Genomic DNA, 13,730 nt, shown 5'->3' with positions numbered 1-13,730 from the left:
ATGCTTGGAGTTCACAATTTTCGAGTGGAAATTACCAGATTTTACCAACACATACTACAATCAGAGTTTGCTACCTTGGTACTTTTCACAAGTGTACATCTCAAAATTATCATCTCGCTCAAATAAATTTAGTAAAAGTATCAGTGTAATCAAAGGTTGTAAAATATCTGATTTACAAAAAAATACAGTACTTCTGTTTATATAGTTGTGGAAATGTGCATCCTACACTCCTTGTGGTAATTCTTGTCTCCAAATGGCCAACCTATGTGACCGAAAGCAAACCTATCCACCTACCACGTCTGTCATCACACGACCAATAGCATTCATAAATAAGTGATACTACTACTGCAACATTGCCGTTTGGAGACACAGGTTACCACAAGGGGTGTAGGAACACATTTCCACTTCTGTACCAGAATGTAAATACATTTTTAATTTCCATACTTAACTCTGGCTCAGTTAAGTTTGGAAAAATAAAGAGTTGATTTTGTGTACATTCCCTTATTTATTGGTGCATACATTTAGGTATATCTACCTGAGGTATCAAAATAATTGAATTTTGTAATTGACCAGTGTAGCTGAAATTATTGAAGATAATTTAGCAATGAATTCCTTTTGCAGATTCACTCAAAACTTGTCAGTGTTCCGTCGTGACATAAATGACTCTCTAAAGGGACCAGTTACCAGTAGTGGCGGAGGTAGTGGGAGTGAAATGATGACATCATGACGGCAACACCATCACCAAAATGGTCTCCATTACAACTCCCACCATAATACCAACCACCACCGTCGCCGCTGCTATTCTCTCTCCACCACAACCACATTTACTGATTCTGCCATGACTAACACTACCATTAATGTTGTAGCAGATTCCAATAGCAATCATTGTGCTCATATGTGGTTGACATAATTATGACATGAGTCACTTTGACTTTGCCAATTTTGAATCATATTTTGTAATTAGGGAAGTTTTGCAAATGAAAGGTTACTTTTTTGTACAGAAATGACAAATGGGACCTGACAGAACTATAGTAGCATTATGTGTTTTTCCTAATTTAGATTCATCACAGTCTCACCAAAGGAATTCTGTAATTATCTGTCCATGGTAAAAAGTATGGCAATAACCATGTGCATCCTGACCTGAGCAAACATACTGTGCCTCCAGATACTCCACAGGGAAGAAAATTAGTGAAAGGTTGAATGTACTCAGTCAAGTATCCTGCATAATGAATGTGCAGTTTCTCATGAGTTCATTGTCCTGTGGATGAGTGTCTTCATGACATCAGGGAGTGAGATATGTGAAGAAAATTAAAAAAAAAAAACGCAATAGGAAAAATCCTTTTGAAAAGGATATTTTCATAGGAGACTGTTATGTTAAGAGGTCTTGAGATTTATGAGAAAAAGATTGGATATTAAAATCACATCACCAGGGAAGGATGCAATCAAGAGTTAAAGGTTTATTCACTCTTATTTGGCAATTTTGGCTGTTTTAAGAGCATGATTTGAGTTTTTACAATATTCTTCAATTACTGTATGTGTTTGTATAAACATAAACAGATGTTTGAAGGCAGTACATTAGGTTAGCTTCTAATTTAATTTAAAAAACCGTAAATGAGTTCTCAAAATCATTGTATAATGAGATTGTTATGAAAAGTATTCCAGTGTGTTAAAGTGGACATGTTTGGCTACATCCAGCTGGTTAGTCTTGCTTAAAAAAACAGAATTGGTATTATTAGCCAGTTCACACATCTCATACAACATCAGTGCTCGTGTTTCACAATTTTCATGTCATTAGAGAAATACACATTTTTTCAAACCATTGTAAATTGATTTTATGTACATATTCAACAGGAATTGTGCTAGAGTTCTCTTTTTACATTACTAGAAGTTATTTGCAAGTTAGTGTATACCTCATTCACAAACTCTCCTGACCAGATATGCAAGATATGTCTCAGTAAGAAAAATGAGAGGTTTGCACTTTGCCAGGTCTTTCAAATTGAATGTGAGCCTCTATATGTACAAGGAGAACAGTTGTAAGTACCTATCATCCAGTATAATATGCTCCAACCCATATATACTGAAGGAGACTTGTACAATGTTTCTGTGATGGAATGACATATTGTTTAAATAAAAAGGACAAAGTCTGTTTATTAGTTTTAATATTATTTTCTAAATGTTCATATTCATTTAAGTGGGGATTCACAAGTAGTATATACATTCTTATGCTAGGTGGTCTATAACAATCAGGTCCAGAAACATGGTATCACAGATATATACACCTAAACCATTGCTTTGTCCTTAACCCTCCCTCACTACAGTAATCGTCTCCCTGTTAGCCGGAATAACTGATGCAGAGCTCTTCCAGGAATGCGAGATTTCTGGGTAACGAGACGAATCTCTCGAACCCGGAAAAAATCCTGGAATTTTCCTGGGTAATGGGTAAAGTTTTCCGAGAGTCTGAAATATTCATTTCGTATGGACAGAAACAGAGCTATATTTATTTATGCAAACATATCTGTACACAAACAATATATTGTAAATAAACAAAATACTGTAATGTAAACTACTACTGTACTCACCAGCAGATGCTGTCGTTTTGAGCATACAGTAGGCATACACTGTCCACTCTGCTATGCATGATACCTTATGTAAGGTGTTCACAAACAATATTAAGTTACAGTAAAATACACACTGTAATCAGTTTTATGTCTTAACACCATATTCCTGGCTGTGTCCTGGTATAGTAATGTACAGTACTGGACAATGGAAATTTACGCAAAAACAGGAGGGAGCGAGGCATTAACCTTGTAGAATGGCAGTGGACTATGAACTAAGCGTGTTGTGATGCCGGGCTTAGAATGGATAAGCTGGGAGATGCATCAGCGTATCAGGCATCCCCATACGCATTATTTCACCCTCAAAATGTGTTCCCAAACCTGGATCAGAAAATTTTGGAGAGGTTTTCTTGGAATTTTCCAAAAATTGCACCTAATTTTCAACCCTAGAAAGTCATTCACAGACCTGAATTGAAGAGTTGTCCCTGAAAAAATTCTGAGCCAATTTCAATTCCGGGTACAGTATTGGAGAGTTCCTGCTAACAGAGATACTGTATTGTTGTGTATTAACATTTGAGGCACAGCCTTCCAGAGGCATCCTGCCACCAGGAAAAAAGAAAGTCAGGAAGAAGGAATTGTAGGCCAAGCCAAGGTTCTGTAATGCTTTGGCCTTCATTTTACCCCTTTCTTCAATATTCCTAAACTGTTTTGTTGCATCAGACTGTGAATTTAAACCTGGGGTCCCCGGGTTAACACTTGGATCTATAGTTGATGCAGTATAACACCGCAAACAACAAAAGTAAGTATAAAAACTCCCACAAGGGAGCATGTACTGATTTAAGCGTGGGCCTGGGAGGAAAACGTGGCGCAGTGATTGCTCAATATGATGGGCTGGCTTGCTTGGAGCATAAACTGAATTCAGCTCAGCAATTACAATGTCCAATATAATTTTTACCCATAATGATATGAGAGCCTTTCAGTTCCTCAACCAGCTTATGACACACACCATCAGATTCTAGACACTTCCTGTTACAATCTTCCACCATAAACAGCATTTCGATTTTTGTGGCGATAAGGTGGGTTCGGAAGGCAGGGCCTCATTTGTACCTTCCTCCAAGAATGACCCCTATCCTTATGCTCAGCATTTGCAGTAAAAAACTTGATCAATGTGCACTGTTACTCCCCTGCAACTCACTTGGAATCTTAAACTAGAATGCGCTCAGTTGCATAACTCGTAACGTTCATAATACTACTTTTTCAACTGAACGGCAGCATAGTCGGGAACTCATAAGTTTTCGTAATGCTATGTAGAATATAGCTCCACAGTGCCGAGATGTTTATAAACGAAAAAGACTGCAAATGGAGGAGAAGCATATCGTTGCAGTGACTGATTTTGTATACACACATACAGATGTGCAGTAAGTATTGCAAAGACTCAAGTACAGTATACATAATTACTGCATTGCAATCAATAAAATAACTGCATGGTAAGCCATTATTCCTGCAGGACACCTCCAAGACCCATGCCATGATAAGCGTAACTTAGCAACCACCCAGATTTGTTTATGTTGTGCAAGATGATGCCACAACTGTTCATAATGCGCTACGAATTTCCATAGTGTACAGAGCATGCAACTGAACCCAGCCCTGCAGTGACATCTAAACTTCTTGTTGAGTTGAATAATTCTACATGTTAGCCAAGATACCATTAAATATATTTTCACACAGAGATTCAATAACACAAGGCCACAACGAGACTTCGCTTATCAAGTTTACGTGCAGTAGTTGAGAAGTATAGGAAAAGATGAATAAGATAACTAGTGAATCACTAAAAATGAATTAAGAGCATTAAATAATTGAAACTTGACTTGGAGAGAAATTTTTTATTATTTGTTGAGAGTGTTTGTAATGGATTAAGAGAAATTGTGGCATAAAAGAAAGAAAGAGTGAATAGTATTAGGAAAGTGGTAGAGTAAGAATGTGGCCAAATAACCATCAATGGGAGAAGGGTAATCTATTCATTTCTCTCACAATAGTACTAATTTGTACACCTCAGGCCAACAACTCTACTACCTGTACCACCCAGTTTAACACACAAGACTTAAAAAACTTGTTAATTAGTGATCAAGAATGACTGGGAATACTGTTCAATAATATATTCAAGACAAGATTAAAACTACATAAAAATTAGTATACAATAATAGTACATTATTTTGATCAATGTTACTAATATCAGCATTTGGCTTGTAAAGTATAATCTGGGTAGGCTTATACTATACTACAGTACTCATTCTAAATAATACATACCTAAATAGTATATATACAGTACTGTATATGAAATGTGCACAAAATTACATCAACAACAGAAAATTGCTGAAGTTTGCTACAAATTCAAACTAAAGAATAACAGTCATTATTTTTTTCTAGAATTTACTGTGAATACATAACATCAAGTGAGGGAGAGTCTCTGTTGTTCTTGATTCCAGCCACCCTGCGCCAAAGTGAGACAGGGCTTGCAAGAGTGGAAAAAAAATATTGTAAGTCAGAACAAAATCTGCCAAGGTTATACTTACCTTACAAAATACTTGTACTATAGGTATAATTTTGTATAAAAGTTATTCACCCAAGTAATGATTAATTGAGGTAAGCGGTGGAAGAGTGACGTACTATATGTGCCAAAAATGCAAGCTAAGATAATTGACGTTAGAGTTTGCTTACACTACTTTTAGCATACTTTGTATCTCCGTAACCCATCACATGATTTTGATAGTGAAGGTGTTAAAAGATATGTACAGTATTTTAATGAAGTTTTAGAAGTTGCCAGGGTGACACTAGCCATAAAGTCAAGTATAAATTAGGGAGTCACCTGAGAACCTACAATATATGGTCAATAAACATTAATGAAAATGTTAATATAATAATACTCACAAGCTCAAGAGAGATGCATCCTCACACACACGTCATATTCACATAAGATTCACCCCAACTTCTTTTTATTTCTTCACTACTTTTTTTCTTCTTAGAGAGGTCATAAGCACACTTCCTCAATCATCCATGGTTTTCCCCCACACCTTCACTTTCGGGGGAACTCATTATGTGAAAATAATGTAGAATAATCACGTGCATAGTGTCTGCTAATGGGAGTACTGTACAACAAAAAGTAACTGTTTCTTGCATACCTCCATACAAACCTTTGAATGCCAGGCCACTGATTAGCTGCGAGCTTGATATTACAGCATCGCTAGCCTCTGATTGGCTACACTAAGTGATTGATAAGCCAGCATTCCTACCAGCTGAAGGAGCTATTGTACCATGCCAGTATCACACAAAAGAACAAAAATCCTATGTTTTTCCTTAGCAATTTTACCTATCCCAAAACATATATAGTTTTATTAAAATTCCTCTGGCAACATGCTGAAACAAAGATACTGTATTGTTTATCCATGGTTGATAGACAATTCACTCTTCCACAGAGGTCCTCAATTCTCATCCTGTGATCAAATATCAAAAGGAGTAATAACACTAAAATTAGTGAGATTACAGTATGGTATATACTTTACTGATGCCTGACTAAATATGCAGTATAAATGGGCATCCATTCACAACTGTTTTATGTGAATACCAAGATGATTATATATACTGTAAAAAATTATTTTTTATTCAATTACTTTTTACTTATTCAATGAAAAGAAAATGATATAGTACAGTATGTACATTGTACAGTACATACACATGTAAGAGCAGAAAGTGCATAAAAGTTACTAGAATATGATAGTTTATAATTTTTGGATTTATCTATATCAATCATGGGATTCTTTGTCATAGTAATAAAACCCAAATCCTGTTTACTGTTCAGCAACATAATCTTACCATACAACAGCCAATGAAAGTACTAAAAACATTTTTCTTTTTAATGAATCTTTTACTTCACTGATGTCAGAATCTTAATTCACACTACAATCAAAATATGAACCCACTTCTGAGAAATAATAGAAGAGGCTCGGTGTGTCCATTAGAAATGGAGTGAAGGACGCAACAGAAGTGAAGGAGATAGGCATTCAGAGGAGCAGCAGTGGGTGTGAAAGAGCAATGAGTATGACATCAAAAGATATTTAAGAAAGGAAGTGCTGCTGGTGGTGATTCTGGTTATGTGAAGAGAAAGGTAAATTAGATGGACATCTAGGCATTAACCCTTAAAACTCAGGTGACGTTCCTCTACGTCCATAAGTTTCGGGGTATAGTTTGAATATCCAGGCAGGACGAAGTACTTTGTATGGGATATTTATTTGCTTGACAACTCAACTCGCATGTAATCTTTGTTTCAAGTCTAGTGGTCCAGTTAACCACCAGCTATCATGATGGATGCATGTCCTTCGACATTTCATGACCCACCTCGCTCCTACACATCCAAGCGAAGGTGCTCAACAGTAGTGTTATTCGTCAAGAATTACTTGATTTGAGTGGCATTGACATAGTATTGGGTGACGAAGACAGTGATAGGGAAAAAACAGACCCAGATGATGTAGAGTTTGTTGAGGCGGCCAGCGACGAGGACAGTGAAACATACAATGGCGCTCACTCCTTTTCCCCACCCCAACAGCCACACCCTCAACGAGGGCGTGGTTGTGGGTGCCGTGGTGGCCGTGGATGTATGGGATCATGTGCACGCCAGCCACAACAGTATGCTTGGAATGACTGCACTAATTTTATGGCTGATCTACCAATTTTTGATTGTGGCTTTAAAAGAAAGTGTTTTTTGCCCAAATATGCTCGTGTGGGGTTCCGGTGGGTCTTACGTCGCCTGAGGCATAAGGATTAATGAGTAAGGTGTGTACCATAGCAGTCTACATCTATTACAGCAGCAGGAATGACTGAATAAAAGCAAATGAAAGGAGAATGTCTTTATGTATTTGCTCTTGATTCCGGCCACCTTGAACTTCCCGAGGAAAAAAGCTTGAAAAAGTGAAAGTGTACAGCCACCAGCCACTCCTCGACTTACGACCGCCCCAGTCGTACCAAAAATTTTTCAAATTACATATTTTTGAGTTCCGACGTTAGTGATTGCGCTGTGTACTGACAAAATTTTCGTTTGTAATTCCCTTTAAAATGGCTAGCAAGCTTAAAAGTGAGAATTTAGTGGTGCTGAGAAGAAAAAGAGACACCTATTTTAGATTTTCTATGGAGTATCTTCGCATTTTTGACTTATGACCAATTCCACTTACGACCTGGATTTGGGTCCCTAACCCCGTCGTAAGTCGAGGAGTGGCTGTATATATACAGTGTATACCGTACATGAATATATATTCAGTACTGTACCTGCACATGCATGCAAGAATATACACATAAGAAACTCATAGTCATAGAGCACCATAATCATAACTTCAGAAAGGCTTTCTATGGTGTACGAAAAAAAGTCATATACAGTAATATAGGATTGATACTGAAATCCCATTTTCTGGCAATGCCTAAACCCAGTTAGCTTCTTGTAGTACAGGATCCCAATATGGGTGATTAGTTTATCCATGTGGATTAAATTTGCACCCCTGGATGAATAATTTAGGGGTGAATCCAGGGAGGAAAGGAGGGTCAAGAAAGACCCTCTCTTTTCATCAGAAAATTCCAATACATTTTCCTTAATGCAGGATTGTACTCAGGCATTTTTAATGGCAAAAAGTAATTACTCAGAATATTTCTTAATATCAAGTGCATACAGCTTTAAAATGCCCATGATATTGATCAGATTAAAAAAAAAATCGGAGGGGGGTGTTACTGTAAGCCCCCCCCCCCTACTTGGTGGGCTCACTGTGCTTGCTATGTTTCCCCACCCACAACTTCCTGCTTCTGCCTCTGTAATTTGTGGGTTGTCTGAAGACAATGAACACCCCAATTAGTAGTCTGTATTATCAGAAGCCACCTGACAGAAGGCTCAAACCACAAAGTGAACATTTTGCAAAGTTATCTAAGCCTGGTGATCACAAAGCTTATCTGTATTAATCTTCAATGGCAACCAAAGGCCTTCATGCCACCCAATCAAAAGTGTGCAGATTTCAATTACCTTCCTAATTCTCACTTAACCCTCCTTTATTCTACTTAATGCAATGTTCAACTTCTCCACTCATGATGTAGCCAGTCTTCCTCGACTTAACCCATTACAGAGTCTTCTACATAACCTCTTTTGTCATCCTATCCTCTGGCATCCTTTTCATTTCTCTATACAACCTCATTTCTTTAACTGTTAAGCCTTATCTAATTGAATTTCCCTTTTAATAACAGCAAAGAATTTGTCCTGACATTGCTATTAAAAAAAAAAAAAACCCTGCTCTGGTCTTAAAAAAAAAAAACCTGTTCTGGTCTAGGAAAATAAACTTAAGTGCAAAAATACTTCAATGTGCATTAAATAATTCTTAAGAAACTCTCTTAAATTGGTAATACAGTATATTAATATTTTGTTTCATCTAACACTTGAAGAAAAAAGTTCAGTTAACCATGTACATTTGTTAGCTTTGCATACTCCATGAAATAAATAATTTATACAGCTGCAGTACGGACATAAAAGCATACATAAATTCTGCATGATGTATAAATTTTCAACACATATCTGTTGACAAACTTGATCTTACTGGATGACCAGACGATCAGCGACCGAGTCGTCATTTTCTATGTAGTTGTCTTCAGCTAACTGTCTGAAGTGTGCTGAATTCTTGAACACAGAGTAAAGTGTGAATAGCACATGTAAAGACTGAATCCTGCTCTTGTATACAGGAATGTCTAGAGTAGCTGGAAAAAAAAGGTATTAGAATGATCTCATCAATATGTAGCAAGGAACATGCAATAGAAGATGAACTAGCATCAATTTAGACTATACCAACAATTAAATCATTGCAAATACCATGCTACTTTATCTATTCATCCCATTACTGGCATAGAAAGGGTACCAGCCCAGAAAAGGCAGCAAAGACCAAGGAATGGGCACAGCTTTGGTGACCCAGTTATCATCAGGCATGTTAAAGTAAAGTTTTAAGGCTGGATGCCCTTTCTAATGCTACTGGAGGTAATCAAAGACTACCCACCAACCATTTAAAATTAAAATAGTTTTCTCTTCTAAAATGAGGGTAATGGCGTTAGTGTTGGACGTAGGAGAGGGCATGGGTGGTGGTGGCAAGGCCACAGGTTAATGTGATAGTTAAGTCTTGCAAGAAATTACAGTAGATCCTCTATACACTGGACTTCAATACACCAAATTTTGCTTTTTTTTGACTCTCTAAGGTGCTCAAGACCGCCCATCTATTCACCAGATATATTGAAAAAAAGTCCAGAAAATCCAACATCAGTCTGGCAAGTACTGGGCATGCACTGGCTCCTGAATGTATCTGAACCTGCTCCACCGTTGGTCAAGTCTGGTCTTGAAACAGCTCACACTCGGTGCCGTCACAACACTCTCTGGCAGATTGTTCCAAGAGTTCACAATTCTCACTCGGAAAAAGTTTGCCCTCACAGTTTTCTGGACTTGTGGCTTCTTCAACCTTGAGGTGTGACCCCTGTGGTGCACTGCATCTCACTACCTACGCTCATTTATGTGAACTTTTTATGTAGAGTACGTATTGTCTTTAACAGGGATACTTAAAGGTTTTACGAAATGGATAAAATTATGTAGAGTCCTGTCTGTATTGTAAGAAATCAGCAACAATATGTAGAATAATAATTTCAAGAAATAGGTATTAAGTAAAAGAACTAATACACTGCTTATGTAAACAGGCTTGGGGCGGCGGGGGGGCCCAGGTACAGTATTGTCACATTCGCCAGGTTTATTTACTGGTCTAATATTATATTCCCAGATGATCAACATCTTACAGTATAGTGTATGAGTCATCACAATTAATACAACACCTTTAATAATAGAAAACGGACAAAATATAATTTCTAATTTGACTTGAAAATAAAAGGATGAGGTGTATCAGAAGTTATTCACTCAGGATATGTTCCTGAGTTCAGCGAATTAGGTGACAACAGGCTCATTATAACATGCTATATAGTATTTGATATAGCGATATCTTCCTCATAACATTATTTTTACGTTTGAGTGATACATGATGGCTCAATTTGGCTACGTGTGCACTTAGACTACTGATTGATGAAAAAAACAGGGAATATGCAGATGCATAATACACTCCAGTACAGTATAATTTATTAAGTGTTGATAAATACACTACAATATTATTTTTTCTTAAGTGCCAAAGACAGATGCTGTGGTAAGCATGAGAAATAAGGAGCACTGTTAACATGGTGAGGGAGAGGAGCAATCAACTATTCATGCTTTGTAAACAAGAAATTCAATACGACGCAATGATTCATCTGGAATTGAGTGTAGGATTCTTTTCTTTGGGGAAAGTTGATTAGTTCATGATAATTTTATAACAACCCAGCACCAAATGAACCTAAAAATATAGGAATTCTGGTAAAATTACATAAAGACACGTTAAAGCAGTCCTGGGGGAGGGAGCCACTCACCCGCATTACCTCCCGCCTGCTGCTCCCGAATACACTTTCAACTCCCAGTTTTTTCTTTAACTATAAGGCACACGAGCACATTGAAATGATGTTTCCACAAACTCTGTGGATACCAGTACTTACAAATAACACTACAGTATGAAAGAGTCATATCAGTGAAAACAGTTATCGACAACCAGACTTATGTCTGATTAAACAGTCCAGAGAAGCAGGGTTACATCCACTCCCTCGATAGATTCGCTTTTCCCAGACTAGGGTCTGCCTCAATTAGTCCGGTGTATCGAGGTACTACTGTACAGTATATACTTGGGGACCTTTGATATCTCAATTCAATTTTAACTGAGAATGAAAGGAAATACAATATAATTATCATTAATAATACAAACCACAAATAATGTCGACATAGGCAGAAAGTTCAAGCTCTAAGGCAGCAGTTGGTAAATTGACTTCTTTCAGAAGTTCTTCAACTTCCCCAGGCCACTCCTGCATTAGGTTGTCAATGTCTGGCATACGTCTGAAAAGGAAACAAATTACTGTCATTCTTGCTGTGGCCTTCGTAAGCCAAAAATATACAAATTAGTACCCTAGAATTTTTGGATATTTACAGTATTCATATCAGAAAAGGAAGAAACTGCAATGTGTTAGGTGAAGAGAATAAAGAAATATATAAATAAGGAGATGAGGAAGAGAAAGAAATGTTGGAGAGCAAGTATTTAAGGGTTTGCTTGGGTGGTATGGACTTATTGAGAGAATGAGAAATGAAAGATTGATATACAGTAGTTTATAATTCAGAGAGAGATGCAAGAGGAAGGGGAGAACACCAAGAAGGAGAATAAGAGGAAAAGATGATGAGAAAGGTTACAAATATTCAGTGAAGGGAGTAGTTATTCAACAAGCAGCAGTGTACGGTACATGGACAAGCAAAGTGCAATGCTCTGAGTAGTTTATGAGGATGTTTGGAGCTAGATCCCCAGCAGTAAGAGGACAGTGAATGAAGGGAGAGTTTGTTTCTGCTCTTCATGCTGGCTACCTGCACCAGAATGAGAAAAAGATTGCAAGAGTAACATATTTGTTTATAAGATTCTTATGGTTTGAATACTGTAGTTCAAGAATAGCTGCAGACAACTACATTGAGGACTTAACTAATTTAACACTTACTTGCTGTAATGAACAGTTGGAGGAGGTTTAGTTCTATGTAATTCACTTATGTCCCTCACCCATTTCTCAACCACTTTTCCATTCTTCTCTGCATTTTCAACTGTTTTCACCGACTGTAAGTGAAATATTGGTGTTATCCTTATAAATGAACATTTTAGTAAACTGGTAGACCAAGGCATGCCAATCTCTGATGCAGTACAGTATAAGTGGAATATGATACGCTCCATTAATAAATGTGGGATGCAGCACATTTCAGTGACATTAAAGGAGTATGGAAAGTTTTTAACTAGTAAAGGACAAAAAAATATCCATGAAAATTTCCTACTCAGGATTTTCCTAAATAGATTTTGATCCTGCATATAACAAGATCTGAAAATGATCACTACAGCACACCTAGTTTTATCAACTTTCAAGCTTGATCTTTCTTCAAGTTTTGTTTACCTGAACCTATATTGCACTGCAAGGCTGTGTAAAGGTATTAAGATCAATTTTAATAGAAATATCTGGCACTATTAAATGGTGGATAAAGTTTCCATACAGTACAAAAACAATTTACCCAGAACTTTTTAAAGACAATTTACAGTACATGGACTCACCTTTGAGTCTTCTCTTCTTAATGACACCTCACTCTAAGCTTAAGTTGGTACTGCAATCATTCATAATAGTAGTGCCAGTTCTGGCTGGGAGTGTACCGTGTAAATTTGAGAACTCACTAATAAAGATGATATTACACCTCCTAAGGTGCAGCAGGACTGTCTATCTCATCCATGTTTGCTGCTACCTTCTTGATGGGTATGGCAGTTTCAGTAATTGACACAAACTATTCTTACTCTGCTGATTACATTATAACCACTTTACATGACCAATTTTATCTAAATACTGTATTCATATTACTGAGCACTTACACTTTGTAACTTCCTTGTTCTGATTATTCCTCTAATCATATACATAACTCTTCAAAGGTTGCTCTCAACTGCTTGCACAATATCAAATAGGTTTCTAATATTCCTTACTAATGGAAATTCCAGTTGCAAACTTCTTTCCATTGTTTCCCTCATATATTCCACAAAAAGCCTACCAGTACAGTACTCACCTTCAGTCCCCTCAAAACTTCCACACCAGAGTCTGGCTTTCTTACCTTGATACTGTACTGTACCTTAATTTATCAACTGGTTCCATCTACTGTACTTATGGACTCAAATTTTGTAATCTGACACCATTTACAATTCAGATAGAAACATGGCCAGTCTAATTTGCCATCTCTTTCTATTAAAACCTTCAATATTTAGGCCCAAAATAGCTAACAGATAGTAAATGAATCATGGGACAGAAGAGACAAAAATATTCTATTTATGGGTTTTGAGTTGATTAAAATGAAAAAGCTTTAGAAACTGGAGATAAAAAAAATATGGTGATAAAAAGGGTGTAAAGATACAAACACCTCACCGTGCTCTTAGCAGTTGTGTGTTTTGCCAAAGCTCTTAGTTGAAGATCTAAAACAGTAGAATC

The 13,730-nt window shown here is 37.0% G+C and overlaps 2 protein-coding genes across 8 annotated transcripts in view; one reads left to right on the top strand and one right to left on the bottom strand.

Moving 5' to 3' along the window:
* LOC121871169 (exportin-7-like) overlaps positions 1-2,146 on the top strand; it is a 48,305-nt gene extending 46,159 nt beyond the window's left edge. For all 7 annotated transcript variants that reach the window (XM_042373330.1, XM_042373326.1, XM_042373328.1 and 4 more), the window contains one exon: positions 622-2,146. In XM_042373330.1, coding sequence (XP_042229264.1) covers positions 622-727 — 106 coding nt within the window. In that variant the 3' untranslated portion in view covers positions 728-2,146. The remainder of the gene's footprint in view (positions 1-621) is intronic.
* LOC121871171 (intraflagellar transport protein 46 homolog) overlaps positions 2,143-13,730 on the bottom strand; it is a 29,653-nt gene continuing 18,065 nt past the window's right edge. The window contains exons 7-11 of the mRNA XM_042373331.1: positions 13,668-13,730; positions 12,222-12,334; positions 11,450-11,577; positions 9,176-9,332; positions 2,143-5,067 (exon numbers count right to left, since the gene is read on the bottom strand). The exon at positions 13,668-13,730 is cut by the window's right edge and continues 72 nt beyond it. Of these exons, the coding sequence (XP_042229265.1) occupies positions 4,986-5,067; positions 9,176-9,332; positions 11,450-11,577; positions 12,222-12,334; positions 13,668-13,730 (543 nt within the window). The 3' untranslated portion in view covers positions 2,143-4,985. The remainder of the gene's footprint in view (positions 5,068-9,175; positions 9,333-11,449; positions 11,578-12,221; positions 12,335-13,667) is intronic.

The sequence above is a fragment of the Homarus americanus genome, unplaced genomic scaffold (genome assembly GCF_018991925.1).
Source record: "Homarus americanus isolate GMGI-L3 unplaced genomic scaffold, GMGI_Hamer_2.0 scaffold40565, whole genome shotgun sequence".
Lineage (NCBI taxonomy): Eukaryota > Metazoa > Arthropoda > Malacostraca > Decapoda > Nephropidae > Homarus > Homarus americanus.
This window is presented reverse-complemented; position numbering and strand designations above follow the sequence as displayed.